A 25,297-nucleotide genomic window follows, 5' to 3' on the forward strand; every position below is an offset into this window, starting at 1 on the left:
TGACTTAGCTAAGATCACGGAACTAGTACATGTAGTGTAGACAGATATCTGAGCTCAAGTCTACTTTGACTTGTATTATTTCCTATAGTGTCTCTCACCTTATTCATTGTTTTAGTTCTAAAGCCTGGCATACAGCAGTAATGCTTCAGCAATGTTTGTTAATCAATAACCATTTTTGACTAAAATCTGTTGATAAAACAGAGGAGTACCTGGACTCTTCCTTAATAAACTAAAATATATCTATCTACTTCAATCTCCAATCCAGTAAACATGCAATCACTATATCGAAATTATAACTAAAGAAAAGTTTTATTTATAAAGCCACCTAAAAAGATACAATTCCAGGGACAGACATAATTGAGCAAGATCTACACAAGTGCTCCACCCAAGGCCTCCACTGATACCATATGGGGAGAGGTGCATTATCACTGCCCAGGGAGGATGGAAGTCTGTCTACCGACTGCCCAGGCCTTCACCTTCTCTGACACCACCCCAGTAGGAAAGTGGGGAGATACAAGAGGTGTGCCTTGTTATAGCTGAGCAAGGGGGAAGTCTAAGCTCATACTCAGCCTCTGCTGGAGAAAGTGGGGACAGAGTGCAGTTTTCCCATCATTTTCGGCTGAAGTAGGACAGTTACTGCCTAGTTTTGTCTTGCTATAGGTTGCCCCTTTTCTGTTTGACTAAAAAAAAAACAACCAGCTTTTCTTGGGGCTTTTCATCGGTGCTCATTGGTGTTTCCAGGTTGCCAGCTTCTCTAGCACACAGGATAGGATATATGAGGCAAAAAGAAAACCCAGGGAATTTACCACCATATCATTTCTCAGGTACCAAGGTCCCCAGCTGATCTGCCTTCCTCTATCCATGTTTCAGAATTGTCTTATGTTTGCTTTATGCATAGTATCTAGGGGTTTTAGTTGTACTTAGCAGGAAAAATAGGAAGAGTATGTATTCACTTGTTCTGGAACCGGAAATTCTAATTAACAAATTGTTTCTTTTTACTGCTGAGTAGTATTCTACTGTATGGAGGCAGCACAACTTGCTTATCCATTCACCAACTGATATGGCATTTGCTTTCGGTTTTTGGCTATTATGAATACTCCTGTGCAAGCCGTGGGTGGACATATATTTTCATTATTGGGGTAAATATCTAGATATAAGATTGCTGGATCTATGTTTAACTTTATCAGAAACAGCCAAACTGTTTTCAAAAGTGGTTGTATTGTTTTACATTCCCCACGAAAAATGTATGAGTTACAAGTTGTTCCATCAACATTTGGAACGGTCAATCTTTAAAAATTTTTAGCTATTCAAAAAAATATATAGTGATATCTCATTGCGATTTTGTATTTCCTTAATGACTAACAATGTTGAGTATCGTTTCACATGCTTACTGGCCATCCCTACACCTCTTCTTTGTGAAGTTGTGTGTTGAAATTGTTGGCTACTTTTTGATCATTATCTCCCTTATTATTGAACTGTGGGTTCTTTATATACTCTGGATATAGTCCTTTAACAAATATATTCTGCAAATATTTCCTTCTAGTCCATATTTTGTTTTCTTTGAAGAACAAAAAAATTTAATTTTAATGAAGTCCAATTTATCAATTTTTTCTGTTATGGTTCATGCTTCATGTCCTTCTTAAGAAATCTTTGGCAACCAAAAGACACAAAGATTTGCTCATAAGTTTCCTTCTAGAAGTTTTGGAGGTTTCACATTGAGGTCTGTGATCTATTTTAAAAGCTGATTTTTAAAAATATGGTATAAAGTAAGGGTTGGGATTAATTTTATTGTACATAGATGGCCAGTAGTTCCAATATTGTTAGCTGAAACTCCTTTCTCTACTGAATTGCCTCGGAATTTTTGACAAAAATTGATTAAAAATTAAACTTATATGTGTAAGGGTTTATTTCTGAACTCTATTCTGTCCTATTGCTGTATATGTCCATTCTTAGCCCAATACCACATGACTTGATTACATGTAGCTCATAGTAAATCTTGAAACAAGATAGTGTGAGTCCTCCAACTTGTTCTTTTTCAAAAGTGTTTTGGCTATTTTAGGTCCTTTACATTTCCATATAAATCCTAAGCTTATCTTACTGATTTCTTAAAAAAAAAAAAAAAAATGCCTGCCGGGATTCTGTTTGGCATTGTGTTGACTCCCTAGATCAGTATGGAAAGAACTGACATCTTAACAATAATCAGCCTTCCATTCTATGAACACAGTGTGTATCTCTTCACTTTAGATTTTATCTCATCAACACACTAAAACTTGTAGGTCTTTTGTTAGATTTATCCTAAAGTATTTAATTTTTTTTAAGATTTTATTTATTTATTTGACAGAGAGAGAGAGACAGCGAGAGAGAGAACACAAGCAGAGGGAGGGGCAGAGGAAGAGGGAGAAGCAGACTCCCTACTGGGCAGGGAACCTGATGCAGGGCTCGATCCCAGAACCCTGGGATCATAACCCATAACCTGAGCCGAAGGCAGATGCTTAACTGAGCCACCCAGGCACCCCGTATTTCATGTTTTTCATGTGATTATAGTGTTTTAAAAATTTCAATTTGTAATTCTTGGTAGAAATATAACCCAGTTTTATTGATCCTGTATCCTGTGAACTTGCTAATAAATTGACTTACTAGTTTTTAGTAGTGTTTTTATATATTCTTTGGGATTTTCTACATAAATGATTTGTCTGTTAATAAACAGTTTTACCTCCATTACTATCTATGTATGTCCATACACATACTTTTTTTTAAAGATAAAACACCTTATGAGTTCATCCTAATAATTCAAATTCAAGTTTGTAAAGTTTTTATCATTCATCTTTTAATTGTATCTCCTTTTTTTCTTTTTTTAACCACTGAGAATCCTGGTTCTCAAGGACAGAAAGGATGAAGAATTAGAATGTCACATTCATTTTTTTTGTTTTGTTTTTACTGCTTCATTACTGGTGTATATAAATGTAACAGATTTTATTCATTTTCTTTATCCCATATTGCCCACCCAACAGCCTCGATAATGAGACCAATATGATTACTGAAAATATTAGTTTTTTACACTGTTGTCCATTTTCTAATAGCTGTACTATATCTACTCTGTTAGATCATATATCCATTACAAACTATAGCCTCTCTTCCTTATTACTTTTGCTCATAGGTAATAAGGTAATAAATACATATTTAATGTTCATATCAGAGTTAATATCCAGTAGTCATTCCGGTTGTCTAAAACTCATTCCCATTCTCTAGCAAACTGGTTTTGTTGTAGATATTCAAGTTGTTGAACATTTTTATGCAGTAATTTGGGGAGACTCAAAAATAATGCACCATTACCATCACCTTCCTAGAATCTCATATGACAGTCACTTTTTGAAAAGAACAGGCCAGATGTCTTGTGAAATGTACTACATTCTGGATTTGTCTGTTTCTTTTTGGTGGCTGATTTCATCCTCCGACCCCTACCCCAAACTCCGCTTCCTAATATTCCACTCCAAGTCTGAAGGTGTGAATGTAATCTGAGGGTGGGAGGGGGAGAAGGGACAAGAACACTCAGGTATGAAGTATTCTGGGTACTGTGTTCAGCACATCAGGTACATTACTTAGGTTTGTCACTATCAGTGATGCTATGTTTGGGTCACTTAACATGGTGGTGACCACCAGGTCTCTCCTTTGTAAAAGTACATTTCCCACTTTAACAATCATGGAGGTTTTTGTGGGCTAAAATGTTAGCAGTATGTGAATATCTTCTTCCCCCAAAACTTTTCACCCAATGGTGTTAGCATCCACCGATAATCTGCCTAAATCAATTATTTTGTAGAATTTGAAAATCACCATGAAAAACCCTCTATTATTTATTTCCATAGTTTCAAGCTGGCATTCTTCTGTAAAGAGCTTTCAACTGGGGATGAACTAGAGCTTCCTAAAAAGGCAGCACAAAAACTTAATTATTTCCCTTTAATTACCCATTTTCAGAATAGGATGCTGGTATGACATTCAACTCCACTGTTAGCAAATAAATTTTAATGTTCTTGTTTTGAATATCAATAGGGAAACATGGATTTTTCTTTATCTAATGTGCCATTATCAACTACACTCATTCTTTCTTATGTTCAAATTGTCTCATCTTCGGCCACTGCTCTTCCAACTGACTCCTGTATCCTCTTGAATCATCCCCATTAGTCTTGGAGCACTTCCTTGCTGTCTAGCACAAGATATCCCAGGCTCACTTTATATTTTTTCCCACCTCCAGCCCTGAAATTAGCCATTTCTCCAAGGGGCATTGGTTTTGTTTGTTTGTTTGTTTGTTTGTTTTAAGTAGGCTCTACCCCCAGTGTGGGGCTTGAACTCATGACCCCAAAATCAAGTCACATACTCTATGGGCTGAGCCAACCAGGTGCCCTGCATCTGATTCCTTTTAATGATATTTAGAAACCAACCTTTGAATACCAGGGGTGCTCATAGCTACCGGAGTTTCACTGCTTTTAAGGCCCTTTGGGATGACAGAAGTAGTATTATATACCTAATTATATTCACATTGATACTTCCAATTCAAATAGAACATTACAAAGTTTCTCCTTAATTTCTTAGGCATTATATTTGTATCTTTTTATGTTTATATACTATGAAAATCTTAGCTCCTAATTGATTTACTGATTCAGTTCATCCTAAAGTATATCTAAAAGAGTTTAAACACTACATACTAGTTTAAGTTTTCTTTGCAGTTTTAAAATTGTTTCGTTTTGGCTTTAAACTGTATCCCACTAAGGAGTATGATATTCAAAAGCCACTTGAAATCATTCTTTCCTCTGTGTATGGTACCAACTTCACATAAAATTAAGTTCATTTGTTTCATGATTCCAAATTTTACAATTTGCTTTTCCTCCTGTTTAATTTTTTTGGATATGTAAAAAATATAAATGGTTTAAAAGTTAAAACTATATAAAAACATACTCAGAAAGGCCTGGCTTTCCTTTCTTATCTTCTCACCCCAATCATTTTTATTAGTTTGCTTTATCCTATTTCTTTCTGAGAAGTAAATAAATGTATTAAATTAAATATTTCTAATTTCTTCCTTTATATACCTATTCCGCACCTTGCTTTTCTTACCACACCCTAGAAATCACTGCACATCAGTACATAGAGACAATCATTGTGTTTTAAAGCACTGCAACAGTACTCCATTGTGTGGGTGTTCCAGTTATATAATCAGGCCTCTATTGATAGACATTTGGGTTGTCTCCAATCTCTACTGCTACAAACAATGTGGCAATGAATAACCTTATGCATGTGTTGTTTATTTGTGGAAGTTTACTCTCAGTGTAGATTCCTAATTTGAAATTACTGGACCAAAAGTTAATCTGCCTGGTTTTCCCAAATCCCTTGTTTATAGAAGTTGTACCATTTTATACTCCTACAGGCATTGCATCAGACTGCCTGTTTCTCCATCGTGTACCCAATAAAGTGTTTCCAAACATTTTGTATCACAGGGTAATTTTACTTTGCATTTTCTTATACAAGAGAATAAGTATATTTTCATGTGTTTTACGAGCCATTCTTTTTTGCTGTTGTTGTGAACTGTTTATGACACTTATCCATTTTTTTCTGTTGGGCTTTCCTCACTCCCTGGTTATAAGATCATCCACCCATGTTTCTTTCTAGTATTTGAATGCTTTTATTTTTTACATTCAAATGTGGTCCATTTTGAAATGGCAGATTCCAGCATGGGAAAAGTGTCAGATAAGCCTGAGAAATCTTGTGGTACCAGAAAGTAAGGAAGGAACAAATGATGGGGACATGTCAAAAGGATAGAGAAACCGAATTGAAGTACCTACTGGCCAAATCTGGGACAATTTGAGCAATAAAATAAATGATAGATCATAATCCATAAAAAAAGAATCCACGACAGCGTGCAGATGTAAATGAATTAACTGGGGAGGAGGGAAAGCTCTTTCTTACAGAATTCTAACTAGAAAATGTAGACGAAATCATAGAATTAGAAAAATCACCATTTGGCAACCAACATAATAATAACCGTTTCAAGCAAGAATCCTCAACAGATGCTAAAAAGAGTAATGCAAATAATCAGGAACAGATTTACAGAGTCTCGAGGTATTTCCCCACAAAGATACTTGTCTCAGGTTGTGTTCTCTGGAATCAGATGCTGAGAGAGAGTTTGGGGTACAGGCTATGTTCTAAGGAGAAATCTAACTGCAGTGCAGGCTTATCAAAATCTTGGCCAACTAGCAGAGAGCTCTAAAGCAGCCAGGCCCCTTCTCACTCAGGCACTGAATGCAGGCTGGCACAGGAAGGGTGTGACCTTGGGTGAAGTTAGTCAAGAAAGAGCTAACAGCTAGAAGCTGTCCGCAGACCACACCTTTCACAACTGAGCAGCAAAGTCCTTCCTCAAAGGATCTGTGTGGTGCATCTGAGTCTACCAAAATACTTATTAATTACAAAGAAAAACTTTACCCTTACAGAATGGAGAAACTTGACAGATACCACCTGAAGTGGTGACTAAAGTTAACAGTCCTAGAAATGGTACATTCAATGATGGAACATTACTTTTGTGGTATTCTTGCTAAAAATGTTACTTTGAGAATCTAATCACAAGGAAACATCAGACGAAACTAATTTGAGGGACATTCTACAAAAGAAGCCTGTACTCTTCAAAATTGTTATGGTCATGAAAGAGAAGGCAACACTAAGGAACTCTTCCAGATTAAAGGACACTAAAGAGCATGATAACTAACTGCAGTGTGTGAGCATAGGCTGGACTGTGGAGCAGAAGGGATTAGTGGGGCAACTAATAGTTCTTCCAAAAGCATTGATAAAATGCTACTGTAATCTATAAGCCTTATTCAGTATTTTATCAATGCTAATTTCCTGATTTTGATAATTGTACTCTGATTATATAAGAAAATGTTCTTTGTTTTAGACTGAATGTTTGTGCTACCCCCCACAAATTCCTGTGTTAAATCCTAATGCCCACTGTGATGGTATTGAAGACGGGGCCCTTGGGTGGTGATTAGATCATGAAGGTGAAGCCTTCATGAATGGGATTAGTGCCCTTTTAGGAGACCTCAGAGAGCTCCCAAGTCCCTTCTGCCATGTGATGACTCAGTGAGCAGATGGCCATCTAGGAACTAGGAGTAGGCCCGTGCCACACAACAAATATGCTGCTGCCCTCATGTGGGACTTCCAGATTCCAGGATGAGAAGAAAGAAATTTCTGGTGCTTATAAGCCACCTGGTCTGTGGTATTCTGTTATAGAAGCTTGAATCGACAGACATTCTTGTTCTCGGGAAATATTACTGAGGTATTTATTGGTAAAGGGACATTATATCTGCAATTCATTCTCTGTTTCAGAGAATGAATAACAAAGAACGTGTAGCAAATAATAACATTTAGGGAATCAGGGTGAAGGGTATAAGAAAATTCTTTGTACTACTTTTCACAAGTCTGAAATTATTTTAAAATTAAAAGTTTAAAATATAAGAAAAAATAAGATTTTATCAGTTTGGAATCTTGGAATTTTATCTTGGAATATCGTATGAGGTATGGACCTGATTTTACCTCTCACCAAGTATCTATTCAGTTGTCCCATCTGTTCCTCTGAGATTTGAGATGCTACTTTTATCACGTTCTAAATTTCTATAGTTACTATTTCTGGACATTCTGTTCTGTTCCATTGGCCATATGTCTGTCCATATACCACAACATACAATTGTTCTTATAAAAGACTTTATTTTTTAGAGCAGTTTTAGGTTTGGAGCAAAACTGAACAGGAAGTAGAGAGTTCTCATAAGCCCCCTACCCCAACAGTTTTAATTATACAGGCTTTGTGGTTTAAAACGTGGTAGAGTAGGGTTTGCCCCCTTTTTAACTCTTCTTTTTCAGAGGTTTCCTGATTCTTTTCTGTTTATTTTTCCCCATGACTTTTAGGATCAACTTGTCTAGTGCCAGAAAAAAGAAAACTTACTGGGAATAGAATTCATTTACACATTAACTTGGGGAGAACAGAAATCTTTCTAATGTTGAGTTATTCTATCCATGAACATGAAATATGCAATGTCTTTCCACTTGTTCAAGCCTACGTTTTTGTTTTTCAAGAATGTTTTCCTCTTCCAGATCTGGCATATTTCTTAAGTTTATTCTTAAGTATTTTATCTTTTTGATGTTAGTGGAAACAGAGACTTTTCTTCCACCATGTTTTCAAACAAATTATTATGTATATACAGAAAGTATTGGTTTTTGTTTGCTAATTTTGTAACCTGGTTTTTGTTTGGTAATTTTACTCAATTCTTTTTGTTTGGGTATGCTGTTGTATTGATCCTCTTGGCTTTTCAACATACACTATCACATCATCTATACACAGAAATAGCTTTCCCCCTTCCTTTCCTTCTTATGCTTCTAATTATTTTCTCTTGATTGAATACGGTAATTGATTTTGTTAATACAGTACAATGCTACACAGCAACAGCCATGGTAATAAGCATCTTTTGTTTCTGGTTTTAGTGGAAACTGATCAAGTATTTTGTGTGTGTGCAATTTTGTTCAAAAACCACTTATTCCAATTTTATTTAGCCTTTTTAAAAATTAGGCATAGATGTTGGGATTTTTCAAGTACGTTCTTGTCCTCTATAGAAATAATGATTTTTCTTCCTAAATAATGAATTTAGTAACAAAAGGTAAGTAGAAGAAATTAGCTATTACCCCTCATATCTACTGGTAATACCACTTTTTTCAGAGGCACAGTCCCTTCAGTACTGATCTGCTCCCCATTCCCCCCAACACCACTATTCGGAGCTTTGTTCCCCAAGATCAACAACTGTCTAAGTCTAAAAGGATTTAAGTAGGTGTTTCATGAAAAAAAAAATTATGGCAAAAAAAGTTAGAAAAATACTGGGTTAAACAGATTTAGATAATTATAGCAGGGCTTCTTAAAATTTGTAATATGCATAAAATACTTAGGAATAAACTTAACCAAAGAGGTGATAGACTTGTACTCTGAAAACTATAAAACTGATGAGAGAAATTGAAGACAACACAGAGAAATGGAAAGACATACCATGCTCATGGGTCAAAAGAACAAATATTGTTAAGATGTCTTTATTACCTAAAGCAATCTACATATTTAATGCAATCCCTATCAAAACACCAAGGGCATTTTTCACACAACTAGAACAAACAATCCTAAAATTTGTATGGAACCACAAAGATCCCAAATAGCCAAAACAATCTTGAAAAAGAAAAACAAAACTGAAGTCTGGAATTACCACAATTCCAGACTTCAAGTTACATTATAAAGCCGCAGTGATCAAAACAGGATAGTACTGGCATAAAAATAGACACATAGATCAATGGAAACGAATAGAGATCCCAGAAATAAATTCATAATTCTATGGCCAATTAATTTTCAACAAAGCAGCACAGAATATCCAACGAGAAATAGTCTATTCAACAAATGGTGTTGGAAAAACTGGACAGCCACATACAAAAGAATGAAACTGGACCACTTACTTTCACCATACACAGAAATAAACTCAAACTGGATTAAAGACATAAATATTGAGACCTGAAACCATAGAAATCCTAGAAAAGAGCACAGGCAGTAAACCTCTTTGACATTGGCCATAGCAACTTCTTACTAGATATGTCTCGTGAGGCAAGGGAAACAAAAGCAAAAATAAACTACTGGACTTCATCAAAATAAAAAGCTTCTGCACAGCAAAGGAAACAACCAACAAAACTAAAAGATAACCTACTGAACGGGAGGAGATGTTTGCAAATGACATATCTAATAACAAGTTAGTATCCAAAATATATAAAGAACTTATACAACACCAAAAAAAAAAAAAAACAAAAAATGCAATTAAAAATGGGAAGACACAAACAGACATTTCTCCAAAGAAGACATACAGATGGCCAACAGACACATGAAAATATGCTCAACATCATTCATCATCAAGGAAATGCAAATCAAAACCACAATGAGATATCACCTTGCACCTGTCAGAGTGGCTAAAATAAAATAAGAAACAACAAGTGTTGGTGAGGATGTGGAGAAAAAGGAACCTTTGTGCACTGTTGGTGGGAATGCAAACTGGTGCAGTCACCATGGAAGACACTATGGAGGTTCCTCAAAAAATTAAAAATAGAACTACTCTATGATCCAGGAATCACATTGCTGGGTATTTACTCAAAGAACATGAAAACACTAATTTGAAGGGATATATGCACTCCTATGTTTACTGCAGCATTATTTACAATAGCCGAAGTATAGAAGCAGCCCAAGTGTCAAGAGATGAATGGATAAAGAAGATGTGATAAATATTTACAAGAGAATATTATTCAGCAATAAAGAAGAATGAAATCTTGCCATTTGCAACAAGAATGGATCTAGAGAGTATAATGCTAAGTGAAATAAGCCAGTCAGAGAAAGACAAATACCATATGGCTTCACTCACATGTGGAATTTAAGAAACAAAACAAATGAACAAAGTCGGGGGGAGACACAAACCAAAAAACTGGCTCTTAACTACAGAGAACAAACTGATGGTTACCAGAGGTGAGGTGAGTGGGAGGGATGGGTGAAATTGGCAAAGGGGATTAAGAGTACACTTATCTTGATGAGCAATGGAACTGCTGAATCACTATATCGTACACCCGAAACTAATATAACACTATATGTTAGTTACACTGGAATTTAAAAATAAAACATAATATGCAAATGAGCATTATAATATTAAAGATAAGGGCTACTATATGAAGTCTAAATGCATTTGACCATGGACATTTATACATTTTTGTATTCCTAGTGCCAAATACAGCACCTAGAATACTGTAAGCACAAAGCAAGGTAGGGAGAAAGTGAAAGAGGAAGTACTTATTTTACATGGCGTAGTCAGAAAAGCCTCCCTGATAGTTGAGTATTTTAAAAGAAATCTAAATGGAGAGAACTAGCCATGTGGAATCTGGGGGGAAATCATCCCAAACAGAAAGAGAAGGAAGTACAAAGGTCCTCAAGTGGGACCATGCATGGCCTGATAGATGAAAAGTAAGGAGGCCTGTTTGGCTGAAGCAGAGTTGGCAAAGGAAGAGATGAGTCAAAATTAGTGGCAGATCAGAGCATTTAGGGCCTTAGAGACTAGAGAAAGAACTTTGGATTTCATTATGAGCAAAGAGGAAAGCCATTGGAGGGTGCTGAACAGAGGAGTAATAAACTTGCCTTGGATTTTAAAAGATTCATGCTGGCATTTTGGGGGAACACAATATACCGTTAGAAAGCTACTGCATATGTGTACATGGTATTTGCCATAGCCACGACCCCCCACTTCTCCTTTTTAAATATTTGTAAAAAGTATACCAGTTATCCACAGAAAAATAAGAACCACACAAGAAGAAGAAAACCAGTATAAATTCACACTAGTGATATATGCAATCAACATACACAATAACATTTTGGTGTTATTATTTCCATCAGGTGCTGATGAATCCTTTTCATGCAATTAGTTTAAAAAGCTTCCTTGAAGACTTCACATTTAATAAGTTCATATTTATTTTTATATGTTGTTCACTTAGTATGTTAATAAAAACTACTCCTATGATTCCAACTGGGTGGGCCAAAGTCCACATTAATAAGTATAATGAAACATTGGAAAGAGTGAGAAAACACATAGAAGAGAAATGTTTTAAAAACAATTTTAAACAATCTTTATCATCAAGGAATATGGATCTCTATTTTAGAGAAATCTATTCCCCATAAAACCATAACCATTATTTGTGACCTACTATTTCAGTTAAGTGTAGGTGCCCATCTGCTTAAGAAGATACGCTGCATATTTCAGCAATACCTAAATCTGTGTAGCTTATTTGCTTATAAGAATAGTGTCAGGTATTAATCTTCTTAAAGTCCCACATTATGTGAAAGCCTCCCTCCCTTAAACAACATATTCTCCCACACACATACTCTGGACACAACCAGCAGCTCATACAAAACGGGTACATGCTTTTGCAATATGATCTTCAAATACAGCCAATAAGAAGAGAATACTGAAAAAAAGACTGTGAGAATATGCTTTCACTCACTAAAGATGGGGAGAGGAGGTTAAAAAACAAACTAAGAGGGGCACCTGGGTGGCTCAGTCATTAAGCATCTGCCTTTGGCTCAGGTCATGATCCCGGGGTCCTGGGCCCCACATCAGGCTCCCTGCTCCGCAGGAAGCCTGCTTCTCCCTCTCCCACTCCCCCTGCTTGTGTTCCCTCTCTCGCTGTGTCTCTATCAAATAAATAAATAAAAATCTTTAAAAAAAAAACTAGAATTAAAAATAAAGAAACAAAGAAAACTACCAAAAAAGGACAAAAAAAGGAAGGCAAGAAAAAATATGCTAGTGGCTACTTAAATCTTCTCCCCATCTCCAGTAATATCTGAAAGCCTACTCTGCTAATAACTTTACGTTATTTTGTAAGTTCCATTTTATAGCATAGGAACAAGTTCAGAGAGGTTAAATGATTTATGAAGATCATTCAACAAGTATTAAAGTACAGCCAGGAGGCCAGTGTGACAGCTGTAGAAACAAAGGAAGAGCAGAGAGGAAATTATGTCAGAGAAGTAATGAGGGGAGGAGGCCATGGTAAGCACTTTAGGTGTTCCACTGAACAAGAGAGGAACCAGCCAAGGTTTTCAGAAGAGGAGTGACCAATCTGGTATTGACTTTAAAGGGACTATTCTGGCTGCTCTGTGGAGAATGGACAAAGTACAGGGTGAGGATGGGGGTGGAGTGAGGAGGGAGAGACAAAATATAAGAGTATAGTACTACAATGATATAGATAATGTGATAACCACCCACAACTTAGTGACTTCAACAACCACCAAGTATTATTTCCTGTAATTGTGTGGGTCAGCAGTTCAGGCTATGATCAGCCGGACTGCTTTTCTACCAGTTATAGTCAACTGGCAGCTCAACTGGGGCAGGAGACTATAAGATGCCCTCATTCATACATCAGGGGCTTTGGCACTTAGCTCATCTTGGCTGCGCCTCTCTCTCCATACAGTCTAGCCTGGACTCCCTTACATGGCAGCTAGTTTCAAAAGAGTCAAGGCAGAAGATCCATGCTATTTTGAGGCCTAGGCTCTAGATCTCACATATCACTTCTACCACATTCTACTGATCAAAGCAAGTACAAGGCCAACCCAGATTCACTGGGTGGGCAAAAAGACTCCCTGTCTTGATGGGAGGAGGTACAAATTATTGTGGTCATGTTATTCAATCTGCTCCACAAGACAGAGATTATAGTGGCTTGAATGAATATAGTTCCATGGTGGTGGTAAGCAGCTGGATTTAATGCCAGGATTTCTTAATTAATTGGATATGGGAAGATTTTCAACCAAGAAACTGGAAGGATGAAACTCATTTACTGAACTAGGGGAGGAGGAGTTGGGGCGGGGTGGGGGGAGAGAAATAACTCAGGAGCTTTTGTTTTAGATGTGGTAAGTCTGAGAGGCCTATTAGATATCCAAGTAGAGATATCAAGTAGATGGTTAGTCTGGAGTTTAGCATGCTATATCTTTGCCACAAACTAGAAGAGGCCAGGGGGGAAGGAAAGTTTTATTTGTATCACTAGGGCATAACGGTCTTCTTCCAAATAGTCTGCCATGGTTTCTAAGTTGTCCGGCACCTTTTCCTTCATGTATCTTGTCTTATCAGAAACAGGGACGACCCAAAGAAGGTTCAGTTAATATGGAAGAAAATATAAAAGCTCTTTTTGTTCATTTGGGTCGGGTTTTTTGGATATGTATTTATAGAGCTCTCTCAGACCAGTTTGCTTTCTGGTATCAACAGAAAATAACATAAGAACAAATTAATTCACTAGCAGTCAAAAGAAAAAAATCTGTTCTTTAGAAAAAGAAAAAAAAAGACGGAAAGAAGACTGGGATAATTACAGAATGCAAATAAAAAGGTTCACAGGGCACTATAGCTTTCAAAGGCAAGTTATATAGAAAATTACTATACTCCAGCATCTGAAAGCGGATAGGAAATAACAAAATAAGGTTTTTATTTATTTCTTTTTTATTTAAAGATTTTATTTATTTGACAGAGAGAGACACAGTCAGAGAGGGACTACAAGCAGGGGGAGTGGGAGTGGGAGAGGGAGAAGCAGGCCTCCCGCCGAGCAGGGAGCCCGATGCGGGGCTCGATCCCAGGACCCTGAGATCATGACCTGAGCTGAAGGCAGATGCTTAATGACTGAGCCACCCAGGCGCCCCAATAAGATTTTTAAAAATATCCTAATTCACATCTTAACTTTTCCTATAATTATGTCAACCACTGGGGATGAGATATAGGGAGCTAGTTTTTTTTCTAAATAATATCAGTATAATTTCAAAGAATCATTGTTTCATTATCCAAAACAAAGACTCCATAACCAATAAGCAAGATCATCCAGGCTTTAACCCTGAAGACTACTGAAATATATGTATGGTAATCATAATTTAATTAATATTGTTATTGTGGATGTTTGTTCTGATATATTCAAACATGATTCAAGTGAGTTTATGACTATGATTCTATTCAATCCAAAACATATTAATTGAATGTTTATTAGTAATTAGACTCTCTAGTAGATGCAAAGATGAGCAAGACCCATACACACTGAAATCTTGTAAGCAGGATTTTTCAAATACTTAAATGTGATATAATAGTATATATTTTTTATTTATATTCTAATTCAATGCACAAATGATTTGTGGAGGCTTACAAGAAATAATATTCTTAAATAAAGCTGTAAATATATTTTAAAAACAGAAAAATACAAATTAGACATGAAGTAGAGAATAAGGGGAGAAATACCAATGCATGCTACAACACAGAGAAACCTCAAAAACATGTAAAAGACACCAAACACAAAAGACCACTTACTGTATGACTCCATTTACATGAGATGTCCAAGAAAGGCATGCAGATACAGAACACAGATTAGAGGTTGCCTGGGGCTGGGAACAGGAATTAACCATTATTAGGCATGAGGGATCTGACAAAGGTGACTGCAGTGTTCTAAAAATGAATGGTCTTATAACAGCACAACTTGGTAAATTTACTGAAAACCATTGCATTTTATATTTCAAATGAGTGAATGTTATGGTATGTAAATTATACGTTATAAAGTTTTTTTTAAAAAAAGGTAAAATAAAAATGTTTATAGACATACAAAAGCCGAAATAATTCATCACCAACTGACATGCCTTATAATAAATGTTAAAGAAAGCCCTCAGGAGAGGGAAACGACATGAGAAGGCAATCTGGATCTATAAAAAAAGAAAATACCAGCAGAAATGGTAACAACATGGGTAAATATATAAGATTTGTTTTCATATTATTTAAATCTTTTAAAAAGATAATAAATGGTTTAAACAAAATAATAGCAATACAGTGAGTTTTATAATATAAAAATGCATAATAATGGCATGTAAGGCTGAGAGGGAAGAATTGGAAGAGTGCTTTTATAAGGTACTAAATGTGAAGCAGTATATCACTAGAAGGTAGATTATAATAAATTAAAGATGTAATCTATAAACCCTAAAACAAATCACTAAAATAACAGAGTTACAACTAGTAAGCCAACAAAGGTGAGAAAATAGAATCATAAAAAATAACTCAAAAGTCAAAAATCATTAAATAACTCGAAAGAAGGCAGGAGAAGGAAAAGGGAACATAGATAGGACAGATTAAAAGAAAAAAACAGCAAATGGTAAGGCTTAAACCTGACTATATTAATAATTACATTAAATGTAAGTGGTCAAAACACACCAATCAAAAGAGATCATGCTATAATTGATAATACTGTTGTATATTTGAAGGATGCTGAGAGTAAATCTTAGAAGTTCTCAACACAAGGGAAGAAAAAATATGTAACTATGTGTGGTTAATGGATGTTAACCAGATTTATTGTGGTGATCATTTTATTTAATTACACCAAGAATATTTATATATTAACTTATTGTGTTGTACACTTGAACTAGTATGTTATATATCAACTATAACTCAATAAACAAACAAAAACAACAACAAAAAAGGAAAAAAAGCCACAGATTTTCAGATTGACTTTAAAAAGCAAGACCTAACTATAGGCTGCTTATGAGAAATGCATTTTTTTTTTTTTTTTTAAGTAGGCTCCACGCCCAGCTTGGAGCCCAATGCAGGGCTTGAACTCACAGCCCTGAGATCAAGACCTGAGCTGAGATCAAGATTTGGATGCTTAATTGACCTGAGCCACCCAGGCACCCCAAGAAATGCATTTTACTTTTTTTAAGATTTTATTTGACAGAGAGAGAGCACAGCAGACGGAGTGGCAGGCAGAGGGAGAGGGAGAAGCAGGCTCCCCGCAGAGCAAGGGAAGCCTGATGTGGGACTCAATCCCAGGACCCCGGGATCATTACCTGAGCCAAAGGCAGTTGCTTAACCAACTGAGCCACCCAGGTGCCCAAGAAGTGCATTTTAAATATAAAGACATAAACAAGTTAAAATAAAAGGACAGAGAAAGACCTTCCATGCTAAAACTAATCAAAAGGAAGATTAGTGGACATGTTAATATCTGCCAAACTAGATTTCAAAGCAAGTAATATCACCAGGGATAGAAAGTCATTTCATAATGACAAAGGGTCAATTCATCAAGAGAACACTATAATCCTAAACATTGTATGTACCTAATTACAGAGCTGCAAATGCAGGAAGCAAAAACTGACAGAACTACAAGGACAAAGACACAAATCCATAATTATAGTCATACCTCTCTTAATAATTAATTGATAGAACAAACAGAAAATCAGTGGGGTGCCTGGGTGGCTCAGTTGGCTAAGTGTCTGCCTTTGGCTCAGGTCATGATCCTGGAGTCCTGGGATTGAGCCCTGCATCGGGCTCCCTGCTCAAGGGGAGTCTGCTTCTCCCTCTCTCTCTGTCCCACCCACCCCCCAGCTCATGGTCACTCTCTCAAATAAATAAATAAATAAATAAATAAATAAATAAATAAATAAATAAAATCTTAAAAAGAAAATCAGCAAGAACATAGGAAACTTGAACAACACTGTCAACCAACTTGCCTTAACATCTATGGCACATTATGACATAATAGAAAACTTTACCCAACAACAAACAGCAAAATACACTGCTGAACACAACAGAATACATTTTTCTCAAATGCACAAGAAATGCTTCCACTACAGCCCACATTTCGGGCCATGAAACAAGCCTGAGTACATTTTAAAGGACTCAAGTCATGCAAGGTATCTGACCACATGGAATTAAATTCAAAATCAGTAACAAAAAGGTATCTGGAAAATCCTCAAATAACTGCAAATTAGCATACTCCTAAAATAACCCATGGGTCAAAGATGAAATCCAAAGTGAATTTAGAAAATAATTTTAATTGAATGAAAATGAAAGTACAACATATCAACATTGATGGGAAGTGAATAAAGCATTATTTAGGAGTAAATTTATAGAACTAAATACGTAAGAAAGGACTCAAATCAGTGACTTCAGTTTCCATATTAAGAAACTAGAAAAAGAGCAAATTAAATCCAAAGTAAAAGAAGGAAAGAAACAATACATATCAGACAAGAAATCAATGAAAAAGAAAATGAAATAATAGAGAAAAATCAATGAAATCAAAAGCTGGTTGTTTTGAAACCAATAAAAAACACTGGAATTAACTCTGGCAAGACACTGTTCTCAATGTTGATATTTAAGCTATTTATCTTGTCTCTTTCTAAATTTGAAGAAATTATGAAGGAGACACAGGAATATTAGCTATACAGTCTGAGGTCACGTTTCTACATATGTCTCTCTGAAAAGAAATAAGGGGCATATCCATCCTTGGGCAAACCACATAGCTCTTCCACACAACAGTTTTCTCAGAAGTAAAATAAATGGATTAGATCATCTCTAAAATCTCTTTGGGCTTTAAAATCCTCTACATGTCAAATAAGAGGTACGCATCTACTATTGACAATTTTAAATGACCTGAACAGGATGTCCTGATAAAACCCTGGGAGCCTGAATTAGTACTTTCCTCGAAAATAACCATCTTGACCAAAGCGTAAAAGTTGGTCAATCCACCCATAAATTCATATGTTTAAGTATCAACCTCAGGAGAAAAATCAAAAGAGGATTTCAGTTTAATTTAATGTCAAGCACCAATATTACTAATTACTTAATCATTACTTCTCCCCTGTGAGATGGCCATCTTAGATTCATTACTTCTTACTCAATTTTGTCTTCAATATTACTCCTTCTAGTAATAGAAGTACACATTTTATATGCATGTGTGTGCTCATAAGTTATATAAGTTATAGAGGCTGAAAAGGAATGAGGGCCTTTTATAAATTTATTTGTTCAAATGTCCTATTGTGGGCCAGCATTTTTATTGTCTGAGCTATTTAGGAACACTCTGCTGCTACCTTTTAGGAGAAAATTACCTTATATAAATAGATCATAGATAAGACTGAAATCTGCCATGAGTGTACAGACCTGGATAACCAAGTAGACTAGTCTTGCATAGTAATTAATTTTAAAAGCATGGGCTCTAGAGCCAAACTACTTGACTTCTAATAACGATTATGCCATTTACTAGTTGTATTACCTTGGACAAATTATTTAACTTTTTGGACATTTATATGAACATTAAATAAACACAATAAAGATGTAATTATAATCATCCTCTCCTATCTAGTTTGATAAAAAAAAATACCAGAAGCTAAGAAAATTCTATAAAAATTATTAAAACAGCACTTTATATTTTTTATTTCAACTTGTGTATTTGGTGTTATATTAATTTCAGGTGTAAAATATAGTGATCCAATTAATTCCACATATTACTCAGTGCTCATCAAGACAAGTATACACTTTTTTTTAAGAATTGAAAGTATATTTATTTTTAAAAATTTTTTAAATGTTGTTAGCCAACACATTAGTTTTTGATGTAGTGTTCAACGATTCATTAGTCGCATATAACCCCCAATGCTCATCACAACATGTGCCCTCCTTAATACCCATCACCCCGCAAGTGTACTCTTAATCCCCTTCACCTATTTTACCCATCCTCCTACCCACCTCCCCTCTGGTAACTATCTGTTCTCTGTAATTAAGAGTCAGTTTTTTGGTTTGTCTCCTTTCCCGCCCCCCCACTTTGTCCATTTGTTTTACTTCTTAAATTCCACATGAGTGAAATCATATGGTATTTGTCTTTCTCTGACTTATTTCACTTAGCATTATACTCTTATACCCTCTGGCTCCATCCATGTTGCTGCAAATGGCAAGATTTCATTCTTTTTATGGCTGAATAATACTCCATTGTGCGTGCACACACACACACCCCACCTCTTTTTTTTTTTTTAAGATGTTATTTATTTGAGAGAGGGAGAGAGAATGTGCACATGTGTGCATGCACAAGCTGGGGGTGGGGGTGGCAGGGAGGGTGAATGCATGGGGGGAGAAGCAGACTTCCTGCCCAGCAGAGAGGCCAACGAGGGGCTCAATCCCAGAACCCTAGATCATGACCTGAGCCAAAGGCAGATGCTCAACCAACTGAGCCACCCAGGCGCCCTATACTACCTCTTCTTTATCCATTCATCAATCAGTGGACACTTGGGGTACTTCCATAGTTTGGCTATTATAAATAATGCTAAAACAGCACCTTAAACTCATACTTCACTCAATTTACAGCAAAATTATATATTGACATATTCCAGTGGGAGGGGCCATGTTATGAAAACATAGGTATATAAAAGTAGTTTAAAAGACAGTTTTACTATGAAAGTGAATGAGGTTTTATGCTGATTCATACAGTCCAGTGATACTGCAGATCTCCCAAATTCTCCCTAGTTAACCTCAGATAACTTAGAAATATTAAGTAGAGGCCCTATAAGACCTTTCACTGCTGAATATTTTACTTTTTTTATTTTATTGTTATGTTAATCACCATACATTACATCATTAGTTTTTGATGTAGTGTTCCATGATTCATTGTTTGCGTGTAACACCCAGTGCTCCATTCAGTACGTGCCCTCTTTAATACCCATCACCAGGCTAACTCATGCCCCCAACCCCCCCGCCTCTAAAACCCTCGGTTTGTTTCTCAGAGTCCATAGTCTCTCATGGTTCGTCTCCCCCTCCGATTTCTGCTGAATATTTTAAAATATTGTCAAGCTTTGGGCCTTAATTGTTGCAGAATGTTTTAATTTAATGAAATCCTGGGGTATGATCTCTAATGGATGGGCCTAAAGCCTAACTGAAGTCATGACCTCCAAAAAGGGGAACCACTTAACCCCACCCACTACCCCCCCAATCATGGAACAATTACAGTTCCAGTGACTCACTAAAAGTTACATGTATAGTGTAAAGATGTGGATCACAGTGCAATAGCCACTCAATAATCGTGTGACCTAACCAAAGACCTATTTGCTCAGTCTTATTTCCTACATCTGTAGAAGATACCTATGATCGGAGATATTGAGGATTAAAGGAAAGAACGAATAAAATGTCCCTTCCAGGGGCGCCTGGGTGGCTCAGTTGTTAAGTGTCTGCCTTCGGCTCAGGTCATGATCCCAGGGTCCTGGGATCGAGCCCCGCACTGAGCCCCGCATCGGGCTCCTGGCTCTGCAGGGAGCCCACTTCTCCCTCTCCTCCCCCCTTGTACCCTCTCACTGTCTCTCCTTCTCTCTCTCTCAAATAAATAAATAAAATGTTTAAAAATAAAATGTCCCCTCCATCCCCACTAGCACACAGCACTTCCCAATTCATATTCATTTCCCTTTCCTTATGTTTAACTTCACCTTTTGATTTTTTTTTTGACAAAAACCATCTATAGGTTAGGGTGTGCGATTTCAACATAAATGCACATTTTCAGTGCTCCTTCAGAAGCTTTACTTCAAAGCCACTGTGTAATTAGGATAGGGTAGGAATAATCTTCTGACAGAATTAAATAAGACTGGTACAACTTTTGGAATAAATACCCACTTCAGAGTAAATAAGATCAAGTACCATAATAAACTGATGAGAATCCTATGATCACTGTCATTTTTTGGAAGTAGCTTCAAGAAATACCTAAATCTAGTCAATTTTCATTGATTCAAACATCATTATTTAATAATATTCAACAGATTATCTCCACTATAATGTGGAAATGTATTCAACAACTAATTTATTCTGGGCCTATTTGCAGGAATAGTTTTCCTTAAAATTAAATATCTATAGGTACAATATAATTTTCTTGAAGGTGGTTATTTTCATTTAAAAACCTACTTCTAACTTTCTGAGCCAAAGCATTCTCTTTCATGTGCAGAACTCGGTTTTAACCAAGTATTTGACAGTTGTACAAATCCAGAGCCACCCACAACTGGAGAAGTCTGGATTGTGTCACTTGCAAGTGAGTGGGTGGTACAACTTCTTTTCATTTCATACTATTAGTATCAATCTACCTCATGTGGCTCTTTTTTTAAAGTGTATATAACAAGGGTCCTTTAGAGAGCTGTGGCCTGGAGACTAGAACTAGATCATTCCGGGATACCAAGGGATTGCTTTTACAAACACCACTTACCATTTGGTCCTAAGTTGTCACGAAGAACTGGTATAAAGAGCAGACACACACAGAAGCGGAAGGCTAGGATAACCCTAAAATAGCTGCACACTCAAAGCCTATGAACAATTAACTTCAGGCAGAGGAACCAATCACTATCACAAACACAGAAGGAGCCCTCAAACAGTGTTTTGAACACAACCAATTTCCTTCAGTCTTAACGGCCACCTATTCAAATCAATGTCATAAATCCTTGAAGTGTACTGCGGTGTTACTCCTTTCTTATCCCAGGGAACCTGGTGAGAAACTGAACGGGCAGTAACGAAAATAAAACAATACCTTAAAATCTGAGGATGAAAAAAATATACACCTCCATAATAAATAGTGAAGAAAAAAAGAGAATCGAGCTATATCTCATCTCACTCATTCTTTCGGCCTTAACATAACATTTTGTATAAGTTACTGGATTCAGACGTAAAAGAAATAAACTTGAAAATGGGTCAGTGCCACCAAAAATCAGAAGCGGGCGCTCATCTGTCTTCTATGGCTAACGAAAAGACCACCTGCCTTCCCCCACCCACCAGCCAGCTCTTCAGGTAACACGCTTTTCTTCTCGCGCTGTTGAGGCAATCTAGGAGGAACAGATTTCTTTATTTTAAAACATTAACAAAAGCAAAGAATGCAACACACACACACACACACACATACACACAAAACTTCTACGAAGCTCGGCTCTTCCGTTCGAGGAAAACCCGTCTCAGAGCATTCCACCTCAGGAGAACGAGACCCCCCGCGGGGGACCGCAGACCCCCAGGACGCTATCACCGCCTCGCTCTGCCCGGACCTCGGTCGGAGCAGTGCGGCTCAGCGCGCAGTGTCGCGCACGCCCAAAGGCCGCACCGCGCCGCACCGCACCACCGTGACAAAGCCACGAGCGCGGCGGCCTGCTTCCCCCCGGGCCTGGGCCGGACCCCCGCGGCCCCGCAAGGGCAGGCGCAGGCCCGCGGGGCGCAGAGGCCCGGCCTTCTGCCCGGTCCCGGCCCCCGCCTGGTACTCACACACGCACAGCTCCACCACGTACGCGTAGTAGGACCAGACGACCACGAAGGTGATGAAGAGCACCGGCACCCAGCCCACGCTGCGCTGGCAGCAGCGCCAGAACGTCCACGGCGCCATGTTCCGCTGGCGGCTGCTGCACCCAGCGCCACACTGTAGAGCGGAGCGCCAAGCCCCCGGCGGCGGCGGCGGCGGCGGCGGCGGCGACTCGGGCGCTCCGGGCCGCTCCTAGCCCAGGTGCCCCGCCTCCGAGACAGAGCCCGCCGAAGAGAAGATGGGAGTCCCCTTCACGACTCCTCCCCTCGCCGCGCCCGGCCAGGTCCCGCCCCGGCCCTGCATCCCACCGCCCCCCTCGCCCCCCTCCCCGCGCCCACGCCCGGCCCGCCTCCGCCCGCCTCCGCCCGCCTCCGCCCGCCTCCGCCCGCCTCCGCCCGCCTCCGCCCGCCTCCGCCCGCCTCCGCCCGCCTCCGCCCGCGCCTCCGGGGGCCGGGCCCGAGCGTGGGGGCGGGGATTCCGTTGGGGACGGCCCTTGGGGCGTGGCAGAATGGCCCAGTGGGAGGAGGAGGTTGGGGGAGGAGAGGAGGCAGCTGCTGGAAACGATTCTTTGACTGATTCGTGGGCCTTGGCCTCTCCGTACAGAACTTGCTCTCCTGGGGTCCTTCGGCTTCTAACCAGTTGGGGCCCATTTTCAAACAGGACCAGACCGTGCTCCACCCAACGTGCGGGCAAGGAATGTATATTGTTATAAGCTCCTCCAGTGCTTCCGATGTGCATCTCAGGTTACGAACCCCTGTACTTTGAAGTAATTTGCTCCATGTTTCAGGTGGAACTGACAGATGAAAACCCCTTTCTGAGCGTTCCTCCCCAGGGGAAGGAGGCGCCTGGCGGACCCCAGGACGCTATCATTTTTTGAATATGGAACTAGTAGATGTCAGTGATTTAGGATGGAAGCCACGTGGTGTCAGTTTGATTTGAAACCCAGAAGGGGAGCAACAACCCTCCCCCTGTCCCCCAAACGACTACTGAAATTTCGAGAGCTTATTTACAAATGGGGAATCTTGCTAAATAATGCCCATAGTCATAACAACCTAGAAGCATCACTGTGAAGACATCATAATACAAGATCAGAAGCATTTCAAGTAATTCCAAGCCGCATTTCCAGTTACTATCATGTCTATTCTGGTTAGACTAAAAGATTTTAGTTAGCTACTGCTCACTAAGGTCTCCATGAAGCAGATTTCCCCCTTTTATAGTGTGATACAAAGGTAGTGAAAGCAAATAATATTTAACCACAGCACACTAGTGTTAGAAATAATAAAGGATGTGTGAAATATTTTGTCCTCCCAGATTTTGTATCTTCAAAGTCATGTTAGTGGCAAAATTGACAGTAGGTTAAAGGCATTAAGGTGGATCAATTTCTGCTTGTTTTCCAGAGAGGCTCTTAGGAGGGTTAGGCTTCAGGCTGGAATTTGGATTGACATGAAGACCATAACTTAAAGCCTTTTCCCTTCCTGCCATCTATGTATATAAAAATCATCCTACTAAAGTTCAGCACAAATGCCATGTCTTCCAAAAGCCATTCTTAATCTGGAAATGATTCATTTCTGTTGTGCCACTTTGCTTATAATACCTGTATAAGTTTCCTAGGGCTGCCATAACAAAGTACCACAAACTGATGGCTAACACAAGAGAAATTTATTGTCTCACGGTTTCGAAGGTTAGAAGTCCTAAATTAAGGTGACAGCAGAGCTGTACTCCCTCTGAAAACTATAGGGGCTAATTCTTGCCCATTTCCTAGCTTCAGGTAGTAGCCATCAGTCCTCAGCATTCCTTGGCTTGCAGCTAGATCTTTCCAATCTCAGCCTCTATTGTCACATGATGTTTTCTCTTCCTGTGTCTGTAACTCTATGTCTTTTCTTTATTGGATTAAGTGTCCACTCTATGCCAGTATTACCTCATCTTAAACTAATTGCATCTGCAAGCATCCTATTTGCAAATAAGGTCCCATTCTAAAGCACTGGGGGTTAGGACTTCAACATGTCTTTTGGGAATGCAATCCAGTCCACAACACACATATTTTTTTATGGTATTTGTAAATGTCACCTTGCCTACTACCTTGTGAGATCCTTGAAAGTAGAAGGTATTTTACACATCCTGTTTTCTCTACAGGGCCTTGAAATCGGAAATATTCAGTAATTATTTCTTGAATGGACATTTGAAGGATTCTGCTGTGATCTAGCTATTCTTCCTAACTTTTGAAGTCACCAACCAGATCACATTAGTTTTTGATTTCTAAAAATTTGTCACATGTTCTAAGAAGGTATTAATTCTATATGAGATCTAGAGAATATTTCTGATCAATTTTCTTGTCCTGAGATCAATCCAGTAAGGATGCACATTTTCAGGAAGGTAGTTAAATTTTCATTCTTTTGAGAATGTTTCTTTTTTTTTAATGTCCTTTTTTATTTTTATTTTTTATTTATGAGAATGATTCTATCTTAAATGACTAGACATGAGTTAATGTTCCTTTGCTTATAATCAATAAGAGGCAGCAACTTAAATTCCTTCTTTCCTTGTCCATGTTGGGCTGGTGATTTTACACCATCTCTACTACCGGTTGTGACAATGGAGTATCATTTAAAGACTTTAAGCAGGGTAGTGTTGTGAGTGG

The 25,297-nt window shown here is 38.1% G+C and overlaps 1 protein-coding gene across 4 annotated transcripts in view; it reads right to left on the bottom strand.

Annotated features, from left to right (window-relative positions):
- Window positions 1-22,891, bottom strand: part of ZDHHC20 (zDHHC palmitoyltransferase 20) — a 70,315-nt gene extending 47,424 nt beyond the window's left edge. For 2 of the 4 annotated variants that reach the window (XM_028104958.2, XM_028104950.2), the window contains exon 1: window positions 22,629-22,889. In XM_028104958.2, the coding sequence (XP_027960759.1) occupies window positions 22,629-22,746 (118 nt within the window). In that variant the 5' untranslated portion in view covers window positions 22,747-22,889. Of the gene's footprint in view, window positions 1-22,628 lie in introns of all 4 variants that reach the window. The other 2 variants (XM_028104978.2, XM_028104971.2) reach the window with 2 other exon arrangements.
- Between the last annotated feature and the right edge of the window lie 2,406 nt (window positions 22,892-25,297).

Source organism: Eumetopias jubatus, unplaced genomic scaffold (assembly GCF_037043125.1).
Source record: "Eumetopias jubatus isolate StellerSeaLion01/CBP00866 unplaced genomic scaffold, mEumJub1_p1.0 scaffold_3, whole genome shotgun sequence".
Classification (NCBI taxonomy): Eukaryota; Metazoa; Chordata; class Mammalia; order Carnivora; family Otariidae; genus Eumetopias; species Eumetopias jubatus.